We start from the raw sequence: 23,440 nt of genomic DNA on the forward strand, positions 1-23,440 counted from the left end.
CTCCTGCCAGCAGAAGACAGAAGATTAGTCCGTACCATTTTAAGTCTATTTCTAATGACCCTGCCATTTTCTGTATATTTCACATCATTGCTCTCACTGTAGCACTATGTCTCTAAATTTTCATAACTTCCCCTAGCTAATTGAATGTCGTTGAAACAGTAAAAATTTGATGCCAAAATTTATTAAATGTTCAAATGTTTGTGCTCAAATTTCATAAACTAGTACCTAAATGCAGATATTTTACGGCAAAAACACTGTGCTAAAATTTTGATAATTTAATCCACTAAATGTAATTAACTTTAGTATCAAACTTTGTACTAACAACTTTAGATTACAAAATTGTACAGTAAGATGTAAAATGTGGACTAACATTTGAGAAATTTACGCTAAAACTTGTGAAATGGAATGAATTTAAAAATTAATACTCAAGCTTGTTCTATTTACATTTGTTCAAAACTTTGTATTAGTTTTTATTAAAAAAATGTACTAAATTTAAATAATTTGCAGTAGATATTGTCTGTTACTGTTATTAATTCTGCCAGGATCAAAAATATAGGTACATTTAAAGTTGTTCGTACATTTTATACTGAAAAGGGTTGACCATGAAACAGTTGTACTAATCAAGCTTCTATGTGCAACTCAACTACCTAGTGTTTTTTACAGTTTTGAAATTTTAGGGATACCCATATTTGAAGAAAAACTAATTAGAAAAGTTTAAAATTGAAGTGTTTATGAAGTTTTAATGGTTCTATCGCTCTTATAACTACATGGTCATACAAACTAATTTACCAGACTTCTCCATTAGCATCTTTAGAACAAGAGAAAGTGTTGGAAAAAGACTAAAATAGTTTAGGAGCATTTCAACAGACATAAAATTGAAATTTTGCTTGAAGGGGACCATTTAAAAAAAATCTGGATTCTACGCCAGTAGGCAGTGTTTAACAAACTTACTCCAAAGAAAAAAGTGACCTTAATACGCCTTCCGGTTGAAAGGTGAGCCCGATGGCTTTTGTGACATGTTATCTTTTGTGGATACCCTACTGGTTACCCCATACAAACAAGCTAATGACGGGACGTAGTAGGTGTTAGCTTTAACGATTTTCGAATGACCCATTTCTGAGTGACAGAGACCTAGCGGTACATTCCGAGACTATTTTCCTGTCGGCAAGCCACGTTCAAATGTTTACCAGTATTATATTTCAACTTTCGATTTCTTGTCACGAATAAATACACATGGAATTGATGCGTATTTAAATTCAATTTGATTGCATTCAAGACACCTTTTTATATATACCGTTAATTACATTTGTGTGAATTCTATATAGGAATAGAAAAATAACAAATAACGTCCATAAGTTTGTCAGAAACAGACTTTTGCGCTAAGCTAAAACTGGTCACAACCTCCTTTAATTACATTTCGATTAACTCTTTTAAATGAATATACACTGATACTGATAGTCATCAAAAGCCTTAGGACAAAATGGGTTAAGAGCTTTGCAGAAACAGAAACAAATATTAGACATGCAAGAGTTAAGTAGTAAAAATTAGGTTTCAATCAACCCACAAATTTAATGATCAAATTTTCCCATTTTCCTATGGAATCGTCACTCGAACGCATCTCGCATTCGAACCGTAGCCGGATCCCCGCAACTATTGCAGTAGGCCGGCCAGACACATCAGTGAGCCATATCTACAATAAAAAAGTTAAGCATTCGAGAGAGAGAGAGAAAGAAAGACCCCTGTCTTTAACTGTCTCTTTTTCGCATGACCGTCAACAACGTGTGTATCGTCCATTAGCGTCGCGTACGAACAACACGCTCGTTTACCTGCAGCTCATGGCTAGCCCAAAAGGCCACCGCCCTGGCCAAACCCGTCGGACGATGCCTACTCATCATCCTCGGCCCTTGCGACGGTGACGACGACGACAACGGCGGGGTCTAATGTTGTGTCAGTCTACATGCCATCAGCACGGCGGAGAGTGCCGGATTAAATTGGGTCTAGGTTAAAATGCGTGTTTGATGGGTCTAGGATTTCTACGGCGGAAAAAGGTGTGAGAGTAAAAGGCGCCCGGTCTGCTAAGTTGATTGTCAATAAAGGTAATGGATGGTATTTCTCCTCTGTTGGTTTAACGGTTGAGATGACCTTCACCGTTGATGTTTGCGCCCTGATACTCGATGGTTCGGGGTAGGCTGTTGGTTTTTTTTTGAAGGTCGTTTAGTACTGGTTTGAAAAGTTTTCGAGGAATGAGGTTATGAAGGTGTTAATTGCTATCATCGTTGGTTCTGATGCCATCGTTGCCGGATGACAATACCTTTTGACGGGAGCAGTTGCTTCAATTGGTAGTCTGTATTTCATTCAGTAAAATGAAAGTGTCTTCTGTTCTTGATTCACGAGACATCACTCGGTATTGGCCGCTTTAGGCGTTCACTCAAGTACTGTGATCGTCTGTATTTAGTGTCTAACAAGTGCCAATTTAATACTAGTTTGGATTTATAGAGTAACTGGCCCCAAGTTAATGCTCTGTACTGATGAGATGAATTCAAAACATTTTAAGATGCCATTTCTCATCTTAGTTAATTTCTTAAGGTTTATTTTATTATTAAAAGCATAGCAGTTACTTCATATGAGCAATATGGCACTGCCAAGTTCCTGATCGCTTGTGAATTAGAGTTACCCTTTTTTCTTTTGGTTCGCGACAAACGCTCAAGTTCAACGGATGCAAATTTCCACACCTTTTTGCCGAATTCGTTGATTAGCTGTCGGTGTGGACGTGCTACAGCACCTGTCCACCGTCGATGAGATACAAACTTATCCACACACGGAAATACCACGATTGGAAATATCAACAAAACTATTAATTTGATTCACTATCGGCCATAATTCGATAGCGAATTCCATCGAAAGCGAGGCTTTTCTCATGTTCAATTTCTAGTCGAATAAACAGAAATGAAACATCCACATCCCGCGATTTTTCCGTGCCGTATCACCATCGGCATCGAAATCACAGCATCGCGCTATCGCCACCTCTCGGGCCAAGGTGAGTGAAACTTCAAACTGGACGGTCCGGTCCGGTCTAGTTGCGTCTCTTTTCGGCAGTTTTCAAGGTCTTTTTGTCAATGACCACCGCCGCGTCTCGCGAACGAGTGTGAGTCGCTTTTAACGGATGGTTGAGGACGATGGAGGAGAGAGGGGGTTAGCGCGCCCCTACCGACGGTGCTCGATGGTAGTGACTTGAATGAACAAATTCATGCACACAGCGATGATGACACCTTGGACCGTCACATAGCTCGCATACCGAAAGACGCGCAGCTGGTCGAGTCCTACCCCCCACCTGCTGTGATGTGATGTGGTGAATCCGAAGTGGACGGACGAACGGGATGAGAATTATTTAACATGAAATATGCTAACAAATCGCAACAGGCAACGGTGGTAACCCTAGCAACACAGCTCAACCGATTGCGTGAGTTTTGTCAAATCGAAGAAGTTCGATGCGCGAACAGGCTGGGAACTTGGTCCGTTATGACAGCGGCTGCGGCGACAGTGATGATGATGTTGAAGAGATTTCAGCTGCTTAATGTCTTAGCACTGGACAGCCTTGGATGGGGGCAATGTGCTGTGGAACAGGATGTAAATGTTCTACAGTGTCGCGATAGGATTGACCTAAACTGACCGCAGAGCTGACGTGATTCTTTCATCTTTGAAGAAAACACGGAATGATGATGCTTGGAATTCTCAATGAAATCGGAGATCTAGTTCATTTTTTTTCTTTTTGGGTTCTTTGCGAAATTATATTCTTTCGGTTTAATGGAACGGAGAAAGACGGTGATTTGAAGTTATACTTTTTGAAAACTCTTTAAAAAGGACGTGGATTTCCTATCCACGATGTAGGGCTTTTAATAATACTATGGTCTCAAGCACCTCGAACTAATTCCATATTGCGTAGGCGTGCTAAACCGAACCGACGGTTCGATTTCATTAGTTATTATCAGCTTAAAATGAACTACCTTTCTTGCGAGATATAACGCTGGACTAGGGATTTGATCAGCATAACAAATAGCCAACGCTAGCATGGCCCTGGCACTAAGTTAGTGTCAGATTCTGATGCGACGAGTCGAAACGCAAATTTCAAATTGTTTTCAAAAAAAGAGTAACATCAGTGCACAACTACCAAGCACTCCTGTGTTTCCTTTTCTGGGCTTAATATCTATAGTGGTTCAGTTGACTGCCATATACTGATGAGATGTATTCAAATCTACGACTGTCATTCTAAAATCCTAAACAAAATCAAAAAGAACATAGATCTTCCAGACAAATCCAAAACTAAGGAATTTAGAAACACCTTCGCCTTCGAAAAAACACTTTAAATGCTAAATAGCTAGAGAAATTCTATTTTAAACTTCCAATTGGATGTTTCATTCCTTGGACCAGCTCCACTTTTTATTACCCATTATTTTACGATGCCTGATCTTTATCCCACTTGTATTATTTCGTCAATCCTAATTTTACTGCTTTTCCGCGTAGCACACCACCGGTATGGCATATGTCGCAAATCGGATCAGGTGACAAAAGAGATGGTGCCGCACCGCATGGTGTGATATTTTCGCTGTATGCGAAAATCGAAACTGGACAGACCGGTTCCCAGCAAGAAAGCGATGTTTCGATCCCCCCAAAGATTCAGAATTAATCCAGCGACTAATGGATGCTGCCGCCCGCCAAAGCGATTCCCCTGCGCTAACAACGACTGGTCATCGACGAATTAAGAAAGGTTGGCTGGCTGGTGGGTATGATAAAATTTACATCCTGTTTCGGTAGACGACCAGGTGCCTGTGATTTGTTCGTTCATTGAGCATAGCAGTGAACAGTTTTCAAATGAAGAAGTTTTGGGAAATGGAAATTTCCATACATTGGATGTTAAGTTCCATATAAGATGGTCATTACCGAATTTCATAAGCTGGATATGCACATTTTACCGAAAAAAAACATTTTATTGGAAATGCTCCGCTAAATTGAATCATTTCTAATATATTATTTAAAATACTACATCGACCTCGAAGGTGGGCAAACAAAAATTCCCAAAGTATTCTCGAACGACGACACAATCGAGGTAATACTACACGATCTACCACCGCTTACTACCGTAGGTTCAACTAAAGTATTTATATAGCAACATAAAGAAGTTAATCCCGTTACAAATGAAACTTTTTTTTGCGATCATCGACAATAGACTTTATGCGGTGTGTATGAGCTCTGGTGTCAGCTTTCGAAACCCTAGCTTTTGGCACTCTCTATGCCGTTTCCAAAAGAAATTTCAGGCGTTCATATCGATAATAGGAACACGTCAACGTCAAATCAGTGTTTACCTTGCAAAGAAAAGAGAATGTCAAATTTTGCCCTAAAATTCCTGATCGGGCAGGCGATTTGAGAATGTGGTGAAATAGTTCAACTCTACTTTGGCCTGATCCGACGTCCCGTTAACAGTTGTGGCATTACGCAAATTTGGAGCTACATTAATTTCGTGATATTTAAAATTTATAAATGGTTCTACATTCATGACTTGTGGGTACTTTCACATATTGTGTTCGGTAATATTGTCAGAAAAGTAAAAAATTAAGGAAATCCTTATAATTATTAATTCAACTAATCCTTAAAGTTGTCATTTCTACATGCGATTGGTAAAAAACGACGGTCGTGGTATTTATAGATCCTTCCACAGATCCTTTTTTTAATAAAATAATACTTTTTACATTACTTAATTACAATCCTAGTTCAAAAGATTATTTCGATCGCTGAAACAATAGCCAAAGGCAGACCGATATTTTTTATTGTCTTGTTCAATTCACCATTAGCATCATGTGTCTTTAAACAATCAAACCCAGTTACATATTTTTATCTTGCGTGCATTCATTTCATTTTTCCACAATCAAGATATGTGTGATTTGCATAAGCAAGAAATGGTGCTTCGGCCAAACACGGTGATGCGTGCTAAAGATATTAAAAAGCTTGGAGTTTCGTAAATCGCCTTTATCCAGTTCGATCATGTCAGGCATCCGACTAATTGGCCCCACGCTTAAATCAAGATACCAACGTATATGGATGATGGGGAAACCGAGGTTCGGCTACATGATGTGACACCATTTTTTTGTAAAGTGGCTAATAAAAGACTCATGTCATATTTCGAAAAACCAAGATACGATAACAGGATTACAGTATAAAACAAGATACGATAGCAGGATTACACAGAAGTCTTCTGTGAACAGACAGTATATTACGGATCCTGCTCAGAAACCACCGAAAACTCATTTGTGGAAATAAATTCCAACACAAACTCATCTGAACCATAAACGGTTGCCAAATTTGTGGCTACTGCTCAGGCAATAATGACAGTTAAATGCTGCGGCAAGTACCTCAAAATCAACAGTCAGTACCGTTAGTGAGGAAGTTAGTAGCAAGGATAGAGGCAAGGAAGAACATGTAATTATAAACATTAAGGCAGCAATCGTGATGGTGTCACTATTGAAATTGTTCGATCGAGCAGGATTTTTGAAGAATTTTTGATCATGAATATATTTGGAAAAAGCGAAATTTTAAAATGACGAATTTTTCATAAGCCAGGTCATATGAAAAAGTTTAGTTGAAAATATTTTTTTACTGTGTGTAACACTTTATTAGCAGAAACATTTGGTAAGTTTCAGTTTTCGGAGTGATTACTGGTAGCTTGCAATTTACGTGAACACGTTACTCGAATCTATCAATATGGTGTAATTCAGCAAGATCATTTCAACGTCACTCGTTTCCGATACATGAAAGAAAAGGTATCGTGTTATCGTGGCTCTTACTTCTCGTTTACGGAGGAAACTCGCTTTCAAGCGCTCTATTTTCTAATTGTTGAATTTCATTCTATTTCTGTCAAACGTTCGCAATATTTTTACACGGAGGATACAAATCGTGTAAAAACCTTGTGAAAAACCTCGTTAATTGCGAAATTCGTGTAAAAAACCGCATTACTTTGAATGCATATGAGTAGGACAATTTTGGGAAGACATAATTCAGATTAATAAAGTTTTGCCAAAAATTGTTCTTTTGCAGGCGAAAGAGGCAAGTTTTTCAGCGCGGATTTCTTCATTCATTCTAAGTCCTTTTGAATGCAAAAAACTTAGATTTTTTTAAAAATATTTAAAACCCAGTAAATATGGGTATTTTTGGAACCCGCTTGTTGAGTAGATGCCAAATAACGATGCTTGACGCCATTTTGCAAAGCAAGATGGCGACTTCCGGTTTAGGTTCTCTATAAACCAATAGCTATAGATATTTTGGAAATGGGCTTGACGAGTAGACGCCAAAAAACGATGTCTGACGCCACTTTGAAACCGAAGAAAAAACGGTTCTGTGGAGATCTCTAAAACCCAAATAATATAGGTATTTTGGAAAGGTTTTTTTTACAAAACTTTTGTCATTTACAAAAGTGGCGTTTTTGTCGGCTACAAAAGTATGCGTGCAAACCATTACAGACCTTTTGGTTCTTGGATTTACCATCATATGGTTTAAATGCCATCAAATAGTCTTATCAACCTCACCGCTAAGTTTCTGACACTACCCGCCTCTAATTGTGAGCATTTTTACTTATAGTATAAGCAACGAATAAATTCATAAACATATAAATTTAGCGTTAATGGAGCGTTTTAGGTTTAAGATTGGCCTTTGTATTCATAATTTTTTTTATAACAACCCTACACTAATTCGATGAGATCTGAAACGATCTCTGCAATTTCGAAACCAACACAAGGGCTCGGAAAATTTTAAAATAAAATTTGCCAATACTAATAGTACAAATATGAATTTTAATTCAAAATAATCTCTTGTTTTTTCACACTTACTATCAAAAAAGAAACAGATGTTGAGTGTTTGGGAGAAGGCGCCTGTATCATTACTTATTGATCAATTCCCATAGATTGATTATTTTCCCATAACGAACACCAACAAGGAGACGGTGCTTCGCTACGTGTTCAATAATCGAAACGAGCCGTTTCTCATGAAGATGTGTGTGGATAAGTCGACTGCCACATACTGAAGCTGATGAAAACGAAACGTTCATCTCAACTTACTAACTTACAGATGCAACCAGTTGCAACATTTTAGTTGCACTCCCGAATTTCCTATTGTTATTCTCTTTGCCTTTTTCATTGCGTCGTGTGTACCTTTTCATGGGCATCAATTGGCAATAATAGCAGCTAAAATGATGCTGCTGGTTGCAGCATTCAGTTCCGAGAATTTTCATTGTTAAAACCTGAGCCATTAATTGAAGCTGTAGTTGCCCTGTTCACGCTTCCTAGAAAATACGACGAGCTTAGTTTTCTCCGCAGAGAATTCGATACCCAGCTGAGGAGCCCAAGCAAACAAATTGTCCAAGGTATTTTGCAATGGTCATTGCAAATCGGCGGCTTTGGAAGCTGTAATAGACAGTCAGGCTCTGAAAGCTATCTTAGTGTGCAGGAATTGACAAGACATTCGTCAATGTCATTCACGTAAAAATGGTAAAGAAGGTGACTTAGTCATGATCCCTGGGGAAAACCCGACCCATGTAGCTAACTCGTAATGTGTTTTTTTTTTCAGAAAACAAGTTTATCCAAAAGATATTTAAAATTGGTGAAGGACCATTCTGGTGCAGTTTCTAAGAAAGAATGTTGATAGAACCTGAATCATGAGCCCCTAATAACAGAGAAAACTTATGCTATCCGCTTTCTGCTAGTATAGACCATTTTTGTTGGGAGCAACGCATGACAATCGTTCGTCCCTTTGCCTTTGCGGAACCCAAATTGTGTATTTCACAGTAAGCCATTTGCTTCTACTTAATTGTTGAGGCGAAGCACGATCATTTTCTTCGAATACAGAACAGCATTACAATCGGTCGATACGAGCTGTGATCGGAGCCTGGTTTCCCTTGTTTTTGGATGGCAATGACAGTCAGTTGTCTCCAATAAAGTGGGACAATCTTACCCTCAAAAACTTATTAAATTAATTCAACAGGCGTCTCTTAAAAGAGTCTATCAGATTGTTTAACAAGTTGAATTTGAATCTATTTGACCCATTGGCTTTATTACTACATGATAAGAGTAAATGAGAACTCCATCATCGCACACGGTGTTTCGTTCGTGGCGCGGTATATCTTCTGTCTATAACTGTGAGCATTAAGCCATTGCACAATATTGGCTGTACAATCGCACTAAAATTTCACAAAAACCCTATTTCAGCATTTACAATGCAACCAAGCTCTACACTAGCATTGTAATTATATAAAGGTACAGCCGAAATATGGCATTATCGCTAGCTCTGTATACGTCGAGCATTCTTAACACGTGTATGCTTTACATATGCATTTAGTGCTGTTATAGAGCCAATATAGCGCTACTAAAATGCTAATATAATGCAGTGGTTTCATTCGTTACGCATATCCTTTTGAGAATTATATCCGGCAGTTTTATTGCATTCAAGGGTGTACAATTTCGTCGTGAATGGCAAGACTGACAAGTTCGAGACTTACTACAGTAAATTTGCGTGAAACAGGTTAATGGTTAGAGGTTAAAAAATGCATCACATATAATTAGAATAGGGTTAATAACAGTTCCACGTTTCCTCCTTTTTGTTCATTATATCGAAAAGGAAAAAACGATTCAAAGCGGACTATGGCAATCCATAAACGCTTTTTGATAGCGTCAGTTGTGCTTTCAAATTTGACATTTTTGCATTGGTGCTATAAAATGGCATTACTAATGCAGAAAATGGGCTATGAATCTCTACACAGTAAGATCACAATATTTCGCCTTTTCTGGCATTATGAGAGAATCTTCTTTTGACCGATTTCCTCGAATGTAAGACGAATTTCAGACGTCTTCAGCGAAGTTTGTTGTCATCAGACCAAACGACTGCCCGGATCCAAACCAGCCTTGCCATAAACCCCACCGACTTCAAGCCAGGAAAATCAAATTATCGCATCACAGTACCCGCGCACGCGTGGAAAACAAACTTGCCCAAGACTTTGATCAGCGGCGGTCTGTTCGGGCCGACACGGAGATTGCACGTTGTGAAATGTAACATAAACACTCACATACATAAGCTCTAACCGCGAGAAGAAAATAGTATAGCGCAGAGAAGTGAAATAATGCAATGAACTTCCAAGGACGCCTCATATTATAGGCTTGTAGCAAAGCCGTGCAACTCCGGCAGTGTTTATCCGCGTTGCAGACTTGTTTACCCCATGTCGAATGATCCATCGCTTACTAGATTAATGGTTTTCCCCCCTTTGCAGATTTTGTTTTTTAGGTGATCGTGTTTTCACCGGTTTTTAGGTTTCTACTCGCTGGGACATTCACTTCTTACGTCATCCTAATTTAGGTCACCAGTGTGAACCCAAGTTAGCAGTTGATGGTCAACAATAATAATACTGATCGTAATTTTTTTCTCTCTATCCCTTTTTTACAGTGGCAGTGAGACGAGTGTGGCGACGATCGACGATGGAGGGACGATGTGGGCCAGACAGCAGCACGCCGTTTCGGTGCGGCATGCCTTCAAACAGTACGGTACCAAGAAGAAACCAAACATGGTTCTATCGAACCTAAACATGACAGTAGCCAAAGGAACAATGTAAGTCTGAATCAATTTCCACACTGACTGCACTAACGCATTACATAGAGTACCGACAAACACAGCCCTCCCCCGATTGCGATCAATCAAATCGATGCGTTTCGGCCTGAGAAAAATTCCATCCATAAAACAGATCTCACAGAAATTGGGGTTTTCCCGCTTCCCACAGGCTTGGAATGTTGGAGGTTGCTATGGCTTCCACGTGTTGATCAATCGGCCTACTATACTAATAAGTAAGGTTCCATTACTGACCCCGTGCCCTAAGCACGTGTTATTGAGGACCAACCGATCATTCAAATTACAAATCGACGTCACTAAATTGTTGTGAATCGCTTAGATGACGCAGTCTAAGTCGATCAATCGCAAAAGAAATTATAAACTTCCGCGAAACGGAAACTTATGTTAAATTGAGAAATATTATTTGTGCGAGGGGGCTTATTAAAATAGCATTTCTAGCCTGAATCGATAAATGGAACAACAAACGAGTCATCTACTGTCTGATAGAGAGAGAGAGAGAGAAAGAAAGAAAAAACCCAGCGCGCAATTCATTGAGAAACCATTATCTAGATAAGTTGCGGTCAACTGTCGAAAGCTGCCATTCAAGGTTCGAGACCTCCCATTAAGTTAAGAGCGAGCGTGTCTTTGATTGGTACAACCGCAGAATACTCTCCGCACACTAATTGCATTTTAGAGGTAATTAATCATCGTGTGTGTGTCAAGGTGTGGGGTTTGTGCACAAATGCAGCCGCTATATAAAGCTAAAAATGCTCGGCGTTGCGTCTTGATTGCAACTTTTTTTGGGAGTAATAAGCACAGCTAAATTGCAGACGGTCTAGAGGCCGTGAAGGTTTTTGGGGCGTGACTTTAATTTTGTTGAGCTGATTTTTTTTGCAGCACTGGTTCAATGTTGTTTTCGGCTTTAAAACTGTCTGCCTCTATATAAAATTGGTTCAGCTCTTCAATATTCGTTCAACCAGGCACTGGTGATTGCTTTTAGGTTCCTTAGTAACTGTGCCAAATTTTGTAACGATCTGTGCCTTTGAACCCTTAACTAAATTAATTGTGAAATTAACAACTTCGTCTCATCAGTATCCGACAGTAACTCAGTGACAGGACTAAGCTAGCGTCAGGTTGACACTAGATCCAAAAAACAAAAACACTATTTGTGTTTCTGAGCAAACCTGTTGTCCCGCAAGAAAAAGAGTTCATGACACATCTGATCATTATAAAATTTTGCACAGTGACTAAAACCGCTAACTCACTATTTAATTTACGGGCTTAGGACCCTAAAACGGACTAAATAGAGTCCGGCGGAGCTGGTGTTCAACTTGAAATCAATTCATTCATATAAGATTGAGCAAGTCTACGGCACACGCGCCGTTGCATTGATTGCTGAGAAATTGAAGGTATAGGAAGAAGGTCGGTAAGGCGATTTTTCTTTATCAGTAGGCTATGATCTGCACGCAACAGTTATCCAGAGACGCCATGTGAATAACTGCATCGCCGTACCTTTGAAGGAGAACAAATCGTTTCCCACTGATTCGCTGCATTGAAGATCATTATCGGAGGGTTTCGCGTTGGTGAGTAAGGTTCCTAAGTGAGATTCAGTAGTTTAGAATATGTATCACTATGAACGGTTGGCAGAGAATGAAATGATGCCTATTGGGTTTGTAGTAGAAATATGTTGGTCAACTAATCAATATATTTAGAGGATCTTGCTGACGGAGGCACTCGTCGATAGCTTGCAAACTAAAATATACAACTTTTAAGTATACATCAAACACCAAGCAGCATCCTTGAAAAATAGTGCAAACTTAAATGGTCCCATATTACTTTCTTGTTTTGGCCACCAGTTATTTTACATAAAAACAATGAAACTTGAGATGCAAGCGATACAAATGGGAATTCAGTGAGTCAGTCAAGTTCGTTAGTTGAAGTAATTCGTGCAACCTTCCATATTGCAACTAAGCTTTGCGCGGATATAAAAATTACTCGCAATTATTGAAAGTGTTCCTCAAGAAAGCATCTAAGGACCGCTGATATTCGTTTAACTGATCAACGATATTGGTTCAATAAGCGCTACAATGTACTAAATACATATCTAAAGATTTGCAAAAACAAGTACTCACGAAAGCTTTTGTACTAGAACATTTTACAATTGAGTATGAGGTATTTTATTCCAATAAATTCGGACGTCTACACGAACGTCGCCGTCTAAGGTATTAACTTTCTCGCCGCCAATGGTGCTGGCTGCTGACTTTGGGGTGCTGGATGCTACTGTCGCAGCTATCGTTATGGCCTGAACAGTTGTCATAAATTTAGCAATCGTTTGCGGTTCAAGTATTGACAGCTGTAGATTGTTACTGTTGTGATACAGTCTCCTCAGCATCTTCCACGCTAGATTTTTCATGGTAGGCCGTCTTATTACAACGTAGGTATGTTTTTCAACCCACATCATCACCACAAGAACGCTGTGAGGTTTTTTTCCTGTTGGATACATATTCCACAGCGACCATTTTTTTTATCTATTGTAGCATTAGGTGGCGTTAGTTATCCCCGAGAATAAGTTTCTCCAAGTATCAGGCGCAACGGATTCTACTTCTCCAAATTGCAATATGTATTGTGTAATTAGGTCATGGTAGGTACCCGGTGCTAAGTCAAGTAGCCTTACCTCTAATTTGTCATTTTCCATACGAGAATTTTAACTTCAACACTGTCACTTCCCTGTTTTAGGTTACTGTGTAAAATCAAAATCTCTGTTTGGTTTAATGTTTTGAATAGTATCAATACCGCATGATATAGGTGATGAAACTGAATATACTTCCGTAAGTTTCAGCTCCATCTTCACCTTCTGAAAACATTTCACCTCACAAAGATTGAACAAAATGCGAAGTCGAATTTGAATTTTGGGTTCTTATGACCAGCCTTTTACAAAACAGAAAAGCGTATTCTATACTTTTCTTTTAAGAGAAATGTAAAAAGATCGTTTTTGCATATTTTATTTGTTTACAGTTCATGCCAACAGACACGGTTCGACTCTAAAGATCCCCAAAATATCCTCGATCGGTGGCGTTTTTAAGCGATAATTTACAGCTCCAAGCGCCCCTACACAGATAGTTCTTCAGACTGTTGTGTGCAATAATAATAGCACAGTTACCGTCTACTTCCTACTCCTGCTAGAGACGAGCAAAGCGAACGACAACTAACAGACTCTCGATCTTGTATGTATTGTATTTACATTTTGTAGTCCTCAGTGAACTTAGCGATAATGATCGCTTATATGATCGAGTCTGCGTGAGGTGGTGTTTTTTCAGTAGGTTAAAATGGAACTTTGGCTTGCGAAAGTCTCCTATATTTAGTTTCATCACCTGCGCTATTCAGTACTGATACCTATTAACACATCAGCCCAAGCAGAGTGTTAAATATCATAAAACACGTGGTTAAAAGTAATGATTTCCTATGAAATTGAGACAACATGACTTACCACCACGTACCCCCTGTGAGCCAATTGTAAGCGCAATATGAACAAATAGAATCCGTTATTTGAAGAAAAAAATTCCAGGATATTCCTCACTGTGTGCTTGTGATGAGGATGTATGTCGAGAAACCTAACCGTTCTGACTTGACTACAATTCAAAACACACAGAGCTAAAATTACAAGCCACGCTATGCACCAATCGGGGGCAGATTCTTACATGCTAGTACATCAATCAGATGGTACATAATGGAAAACCCTGCGCGGAACATTCTCAAGAGAATGCATCACAGTCAGTTACTCACTCAACTCAATCGACCAATTCGAATTCTGAATCGCAATCGGTGGTGCATTTTGAGACTCTTGTTCAGGCCATAATAAAATACTGCAGATAGCGTGCAGCCCCTCCAAATGAACAGCCAGCCCCATCCGCGAAGAAGCTAGTGCCAATGACGGCGAGTTTACGCTCGTGCTTCGCATGCGCGATGCGGATATCATTCGTTCCATTCAAAACTCTGCATCTGCTAGAATGTATGGAATTCTGTGCTCAAATTTCGTGCACTTGATTTTTGAGAATGTATTGTCTCTCACAAGAATTCTCGAGAATCATTCTACAAGTTTCAAAAACTCGTCTAAAATTCACAGATTTCCTTGAATTTGGTAGGACCATCTTTCTAGCATTGATCGTAACCGGCTTCGCTAAAATTATTGCTTGCGCTTCTTCGAAGCAGTCCATAGCTCTGAGCGATAATTCAGATAGCTACGATTCGAGCGAGAAGTACATTAAGCAATAATTTTGAGTGTACTGATTGTATGGCAACAAGTCTACTGTTATCAAGATAGGCTGTTAAATACTTGCTCCCAAATTTGCTGAATTTAACGATCCAAAATGTTGATCTCCCTTTCTACTCTATTGTATTCTACACACGCAGTTTTCCTGTTCACGCCGAGAACTCTCATCGTTACGATGAAACTTCCCCATCATTGCGTCTACGAATTATTTTGTACGCTTTCAGTAGTGTCTTAGTCATAAATTCAAGAAACAAGCATTTCTGAGAACTTAAAGCTAAAATAATGGTTAAGGGGAAAAGCTAAAAAAACATGCGAATTTCTGCTCTTGATCTTTCATTCGTTATTTATCGATAATTAGAAAATGATCGTTTTTTTTTGAAAATTCAAAATGGCGGACCTCGTCAGCCTCTGCGCGTGAAATATCGTCGTACTTGGCCAAGTTCAGGGCCTCTCGTAGTTAACTGAAATGAGAAATTAATATAACTTATTACAATAGATAAAATTTCATATAGCTTATACCTAATTTCAATAAATTTTAACGGAAAACAAGAACAATTTTATAGGCGTCAAAGAAAAACATGAAAATTGTCTCTTTTTTAAAAAAAGTAATACTTCCAAACATTTTTTTTAAATAAAGGAAATAAGATCAATGGAACAAGACCCACTCTTGACGTTAGCAGCAAAAAATATGGTTTCCAGAAAAACGCCATTTTGATGCTGGCATTTTGAATTTTCGAAAAATATAAATCATTTTCTAACTATCGATAAATAAAGAATGAAAGATCAGAAGCAAAAGTTCGTATGTCTTTCCATTTTTCCACAAAAAAATCTGAAATATTGCGATGGCATTCTAACGTGGCGACATCTTCTCATACATGGCTCAAGCTACTTTTGCTGTCAAGTTAGGAAGGGGTTGTAAAACAGGCTACGAGAAAAGCTGCATTTATACTTATTCCCAAGCAAAAAAAGAATGAATGGAATTTATGGAGCACACGTGTCCATTTTATGCGAACCAACACAAAGGATATTCAATTCGCTAATACATTTATAGTAACATACATTTTGTTAGGGTTTCTTACACTCTAAATGCAAAAACAGTAACTTTTTTGTTGTCCTGTGCAAATATTTCCATCAGATGATAAAAATCATGAAAAAATTATAAAACCTATCAGCAAAAGACCTGATCCCGAAAATGTTAAATTACTTAGACTGATTGTCATAGGTACACATAGTGGTCTGAGAATAGGCTGAGCCAGAGAGTAGATTAACGGAGAAAGGAATTGGGTGTTTCAACTGCTGTGACATCAATTTGCGGCTATCGACGGCGAGTCACCATCACTGAAAGTGTCACCAACTACTGAAACATGAATGTCCAACGACAGCAGCAACGTTCGGAATGCTCTATTATGCATACCCATGTGGCAGATGGTTCGACCGAAAAATTGTGGTTGAGCAGCCGTGCGGTGTAATTGTATAATCTCTTCTGTCACTATGTAGTTAGGGCTATACGGGATGCCGGCGGTTGAGCAATAAAACAAGAAGCTACTACCGCCACTCGCCGCCGAACTAGAAATAAATGCGATGAGGAAGCGACCGATTATGAGAGGTAATTTTCCACGCTACGCTGATCTCTGCCGGCTGGCTTTCAATGCATGTGTGCGTGCGAGTGCGATGTTTGGTGGAATCTTGACTGGAACGAAGAAATTCGCTATAAAGTGTTACTGGTAAATGCAAGTGGATGACAAATTACCTAGCAAATGAGGGTGTAATTTGGCGGTTGTACAATTACACCCGGCTTCTTTAAACAATGTGTACAAACATGTTTCTTTCAGTGTAGTTTTGGTGAATTATATGCCATTTTTGCTTAAAGCGAAACTGAGTTAGGTTCTAACCTCAACTGCTGTCAAAATGTACGAATTGACAATGGTTGGGATTGACACCTGACTCAGTCCCAGAACAAACACAAAAACCGATTTCGACGCAGTTGGTTTCGAAATCAGTTGATGCATTTAAACTGGGATCCATCTTGGATTTCAAACCCATTACGAAAACACTGTCAAAACTTGCTTAATCGGATGCATAGTACGTCCAGGGTTAAGACTTTCCACAAGGCTAAACCAAACCTCACGGAAATTTTATTCGTCAAACGATGACACCAACAACAATATGGTTGTTGAGCTGGACACTTGCTCCCATCTCATCCGCTAGGAGCGGTTCAATTAGCAATAAAACAGATTACCTACACGCAGCCCTCCCACCTCCGAGTTGTCCACCTGTTCTGCGATTATGCGTGACCTCGGCAATAACAGCGTCTCTGTCACGAATCAGGAAGCGTGATGTAACAAAACAGCTCCGGAACACAGTCAGCGCACTTTGTCGTCGAGTGCCTTTGGACCACAGTAAATATTAACCGCATCACGCGGCGGTTTAACGAATAGCACATCTTCCGCCGCCTACTGCGAGGATCGTCGGGGGTATGACATTTGCTCCCGGCAGTGTAATTCACCACCCTGAATAATAGTTAGCGCGCGTAAGCTCACCACCATCAAGCTTCAAGCTTGTGTGGTTGAAGGCTGCCAACAATCTGTTCGAAGAACTCGTCAAACATCCATTGCAAGATTGATTAGGCGTCACTTGACTAGTCGATGGTATGGCTTCCACAATTCATCGGCTGCCAACCACATCGGCTGCTAAAGGATTTAATGAATAATTAGCTGCCATATTGAACGATTCTGTTTACAAAACCTAACTGCGCGCGCGCGTTCGTACAAGCAAATCGTTCACTTCACCTTCGTGTATAGAATGAAAGCGCTTACGAACTGAGCCGATATATCGTCGTTGGGCGGGTAGACCGATAGACAGACAAATAGACACCCAGGACGTGACGAGAATCCTAACCATTCCTAACTAACTAATGGTCGATTGTGTTACTACGGTGAACCGACTAAATCAAAATGACATCTCCTTTGTTTTGACAAATACATGTTCTTTCTTCTTCGCAGCTATGGTCTTCTGGGAGCATCCGGATGCGGCAAAACGACACTCCTGTCATGTATAGTCGGACGAAAGCGGCTCAATTCGGGCGAGATCTGGGTGTTGGGCGGAAAACCGGGAACGAAAGGTTTGTATTCTGACGAATCGATTTTTTTTTCATTTGACATGAATAGTTTTTGTCAACCCTGTTGGAGGCCAGGCAGTAGAGCTTTTCCGTCCTTTGGTTTTTTTAGTTCAAAAAAATTAGTCGATAATCTCTCAGGTGAGTTTAATTCTCACCAAGCGTTCGCTTATCGTCAATTTGTTACAAGGTGCTGATTACTATCGAGTAGAAGGTAAAAGTCAGAAGGAAAAGGCATCGGATGTGACAAGGGACGCCCATATTTTTGAATCGCGATTTATAAATTAGAATCTACAGTTTGCGCAATAGAGTGAACAGAAAAAATGACCTATTTCCACTTAGAGTGTTGAGTCTAATTTTGAATCAAATCGATCAGATATAGCTACCGGATCTACGTCCATGATTTTTTTGTGTGAAGATTTCAGACTATTCAACTAAGCTCAACCATTTTTTGCAGAACAAATACGTTTTATCCATCCTATGACCACTATTCATTGTGCGAAAAATTGGTAGATTTTGCACTAAAGTTTGTAAAATTTGTAGATGGAAATTCGACTAAATTAGGCTAACATTTGTACTAAAATTTGCGCAGCGCATTTTTTCAAATTTTCGTGAAAATTTATGCTCAATTTTTTTAATTTGTGAAATTCGGAATTAAATTTGTATTTGTATTAAAAAATAATTTTAAAAATATGTACTTAATATATTTTTAGTACTACTATTTGTCAAATGTGTACTAAAATGCATTAAATGTAAAACTTAATATTTGTGAATTTTGTGAAAATTGCGCACATAAAATGACAAATTTGATAAAAATTGTACGAATGTTTGTTAAATTAGTACTAAAAATTGAGGTTAGATCTAAGTACTAATTAAACAAACATTCGCCAATTTTTTATTGAATGACTTTTATTTTATAAGCGCAATTTTCACAAAATTCACAAAGTTTTTACAACTTGCACTAAAGCTTGTGGACAATTTTGTGGTCAAAATTGATTTGAAGTTTGTAAAATTGTCAAGTTTTTTACTAAAACTTATTATATTTGTAATGAAAATCTTACTGAATTCGGTTAACATTTGTACCAAAATTTGTGTTGCAATTGGTTTATAAATTTTTACGAAATTCGCGCCAATTTTTTTAAAAATTTGCGCTCAAATTTGTGAAACATGATATAAAATTTGTATTCAGTATATTTTAGAACCTTGATTAAAATTTGTTCTAAAATGTGCAATGAAAGTTATTTGTACTAATTACAAACAATTATTTATTTTGAAATATTAAATGTTGTAGTTATCGTAGTATTATCGTGAAATGTGTACAAAATTCATTCCAAAATCTGTACTAAAAGGTGTTCTAAAAAGTGTGTTTATAAATTTTTACGAAATTCGCGCCAATTTTCTTAAAAATTTGCGCTCAAATTTGTGAAACATGATATAAAATTTGCATTCAGTATATTTTAGAACCTTAATTACAATTTGTTCTAAAATGTGCAATGAAAGTTATTTGTACTAATTACAAACAATTATTTATTTTGAAATATTAAATTTTGTAGTTATCGCAGTATTATCGTGAAATGTGTACAAAATTCATTCCAAAATCTGTACTAAAAGGTGTTTTTTTTTATTTCGATTATAGAGGTTTTAACCTTAAGGTCATTCGCCTCTTCGGGTTAGAAAAATCTCTTATGAAAATTTCTAACCCTATGTGCGGGGTCGGGGCTCGAACCCAGGTGCGCTGCGTACAAGGCAATCGATTTACCAACTACATGAAACATGATATAAAATTTGTATTCAGTATATTTTAGAACCTTAATTAAAATTTGTTCTAAAATGTGCAATGAAAGTTATTTGTACTAATTACAAACAATTATTTATTTTGAACTATTAAATTTTGTAGTTATCGTAGTATTATCGTGAAATGTGTACAAAATTCATTCCAAAATATGTACTAAAAGGTGTTCTCAAAAGTGTGCTTGTTAAGTATTGCCGTAAACTTTGTACAAAACGTTGTAAAATTTAACCTAGAGTTTGTAAAAACTACACTGTAGTTTGTAAAATTGGAGTATGGATAACATTTTGTACAATTGTTACCAACACTGAAAACATTGATACTACCATTTGTCAAATTTGTACTAAATTTTATACAATTTGTAAAATATTTGTAAATTCCGTATAAAATTTGCGCACTAAATTTAATAAAAAATGTTCCAATATTTGTTGACCTAATATTGTACTAAAATCCGATCTCAAATTATTTAACTTGCACAAAAGTTTGTGGGTCATTTTGTGATCAAAATTGTACTGATGTATTTGAAGTTGTTACCAAATTATGATACATTTTGTCAAATGTTCAAAATTTGTAAATTTGGTACCAAAACGTGGTCAATTTGTGCCAAGCAAACGGAAAATTCGCACTTGAATTTGTATAATTTGAGCGGAAAAATGTGTTTAGAAGAAATTAAAAATATATTTAGTACAAATTTGAGCAGATGGGTATCAATTTTTGTGAAACTAGATTAAATTAATTTTAAATTTTATTTTTGAAAAAATCATGCTATTTTTATCATTTGTACTAAAATTTTCGAATGTGTTTTGGTGCAAATTTGAAATATAATTAGTACAAATGTTAGCTAAAGTTTCACAAATTTATGATAAAGCTCCAAAAAACTGGTTGTTCAAATTTATATTAAAATTTCTTCTAAAATTGGTACCAAAATTTGATCTAATTACTAGTGGACAAGGCGCGCGAAAATTTTTGTTTTTGTGCTGAAATTTGTGTTATTGGTGCATAAAAATGTACTTTTTTATTTGTTCAATTTTTTCATTTGCGCTAATGCTTCTAAACATATTTTTAGGTCAACTAGGAATATTATTAGCACAAATGTGACTGAATGAAACTAAGCACTAAGTATTATTCGAGAATTTAGACAAAATTATGGTAAATTTTCACTAACAATTGGTAGTAAAATTTGTGAAAATTTGTACATTTTCGTGCATTATAATTTTTAGAATTGATTCTGACTATATAATTAAAATGTACAAAATTTATTAAAATGCGCACTAATGTACTAAAATTCCACCTCAAAGTATTTAAACTTGCAAAAAAGTGTGTGCAATTTTATGGAAAACATGCATTGACAATAACAAAGTTACCTACTTTTGTACTAAAACTTGTCAATTGTTCAAACAATTGTCTAAAGTTGGTAAAATTAGTACCAAAACGCAGATAATTTGTGCTAAAAATTCGAATGTTTTATACTAATATTTTGCATATTTCTGTGCGAGGAAAGTACTAAATTTAGTTAGGAGTTGCATCCGAATTAGTACAAAGTTATGAAAATTTGTGCTACAATTTGAACTAGAATTCTCACTCAAATTTGTGACCCTTGCGATGAAATTTAAATTGATTATTTTTGAAAAATTTTTCTTAAATTTTATCAAAAAAAAATTCCTGAACTTTGTGACAAAAATTTGTGATTTTGATGCAAAGTTTGAAAAATTTCCACTAAATAAATTCGTGAAATTTGTACCAAATTTAATGAAGTTTTTTACTTGAATTTTGTATCTTTTTCTTCTAAATATTATAAGCGGGTTCTCATCATTTCATTGAAACCAAAATTTTGTAAATTTTCGAGAACATACATAAAAATTTATAAAATTGGCAACATAGAAACCATTAGTAATAACATATTTTTAAATAAGCACAAAAGAGCGTACGATTGATGCTAAAATAGATAGTTGTAAAACTTAAGCGTAGAAATGTGCTAAAATTGTACTAGAGTTTGTAAGATTAGTACTAAAATTTTATATTAAAATTATTTAAACTTGCACAAAATTTGTCGTAAGCTTGGAATCAAAATTGGTAAACATGGCACTGAATTTGTAAAATTGATACCAAAAATTTGCGAAATGCTCGAACATTGGTACTTACATTGTTACATTAGTACCAAAATGCTGAGTATTTGTGCCAAAAATTCGTATTTTGTGCCGAAATTTGTGTTAAAAATAGCAATAATTTTTAAATATTTGTACAGAAATTTGTACTAAAATGTAAACTAAAATTTGTGAATCTCGCTAATATTTGTGTTGAATATTTTTACAAATTGGTGTCAAAATTTGTTCTAAACATTGGACTAATTTTTATTTTATTTTCTAAAATTTAAAAATTGGTTGTAAAACTTTTGCTAAAATTGGTATATAAATTCGTTCATAGCTTTGTACTAATATTTTTCAAAAATATAAAAAATAGGACTAAATTTGAAAAATTTCTATCAAATTAGTAAAATTTGCAGTGTTTGTAAAATTAGAACTAAAACTTGTAGATTTGTTCACAATTATGTGTAAATTTTCTAAAATATTTTGTACTAATCGTACCAGTATCAAAACATACATTTAATTTGTTCTAGATTCGTACCTATTGTACTGAAACGAGACGAAACATAGGAGAAAGGTCTACAGGGTCGGTCGTTCCCAGAACCAAATCACTAACAAATTCCCTTTTATTTTCCAACCCCATCACCAGGGTCTGGAGTGCCGGGCAAGCGCGTCGGCTACATGCCACAGGAGATAGCTTTATACGGGGAATTCTCGATCCGGGAGACGATGATGTACTTTGGATGGATCTTCGGCATGCAAACGTCGGAAATTGCCGAGCGGTTACGATTTTTGCTCAATTTTCTGGATTTACCGTCCGAATCGCGACTGGTGAAGAATCTGAGGTTTGTATCTCTTAGCTTAGCCTTTGCAGAAGTCCCGTTAGTAAGTTCTTTCTACTTTTTTCACAGTGGTGGCCAGCAACGACGAGTGTCGTTCGCCGTAGCCCTCATGCACGATCCGGAGCTGCTGATCCTGGACGAACCGACCGTCGGCGTCGATCCATTACTTAGACAAAGTATATGGAATCATCTAGTGCACATTACCAAGGCCGGTCAGAAGACGGTCATCATCACGACACACTACATCGAGGAGGCCCGGCAAGCACACACGGTTAGTAGAGTAGATGCAGTTCGACAACTTCGTAGAGGGATTGATAACTGGGTTTGTTTTGTCAACAGATCGGCCTGATGCGATCGGGGAGACTGCTAGCGGAGGAGTCACCTGCCTGCCTGTTGTCCATGTACCGCTGCAGTAGTCTGGAAGATGTCTTTCTGAAGCTGTCCCGCAAACAAGGACAAACGAACAATGCACCCGCTGAACTAAACATTAGGTTTGTTTTGGCTGAATTCGTTACGAAGGGCTATTGACTCATTTTGATTTTTCGCAGCAATAACATTTCACTGTCCGCGCTAGCGTTCGGCAAGGCAAAGGACAACCCAGTCTACGCGAGTCAGGAAAGCGGTGTAGTAGGACTAAATTTCCATCAAAGTAAAGAAGTACTCATTAGCGATAGCAACGGGTCGACGTACGCTGTAAGTTGTTGA

The 23,440-nt window shown here is 37.4% G+C and overlaps 1 protein-coding gene across 1 annotated transcript in view; it reads left to right on the forward strand.

Annotated features, from left to right (window-relative positions):
• Positions 1 to 23,440, forward strand: part of LOC131676929 (ABC transporter G family member 23) — a 123,690-nt gene that overhangs the window by 97,257 nt on the left and 2,993 nt on the right. Inside the window, exons 2-7 of the mRNA XM_058956332.1 lie at positions 10,477 to 10,638; positions 17,908 to 18,026; positions 22,543 to 22,738; positions 22,805 to 23,006; positions 23,075 to 23,226; positions 23,284 to 23,428. Of these exons, the coding sequence (XP_058812315.1) occupies positions 10,477 to 10,638; positions 17,908 to 18,026; positions 22,543 to 22,738; positions 22,805 to 23,006; positions 23,075 to 23,226; positions 23,284 to 23,428 (976 nt within the window). The remainder of the gene's footprint in view (positions 1 to 10,476; positions 10,639 to 17,907; positions 18,027 to 22,542; positions 22,739 to 22,804; positions 23,007 to 23,074; positions 23,227 to 23,283; positions 23,429 to 23,440) is intronic.

The sequence above is a fragment of the Topomyia yanbarensis genome, chromosome 1 (assembly GCF_030247195.1).
Source record: "Topomyia yanbarensis strain Yona2022 chromosome 1, ASM3024719v1, whole genome shotgun sequence".
Taxonomy (NCBI): domain Eukaryota; kingdom Metazoa; phylum Arthropoda; class Insecta; order Diptera; family Culicidae; genus Topomyia; species Topomyia yanbarensis.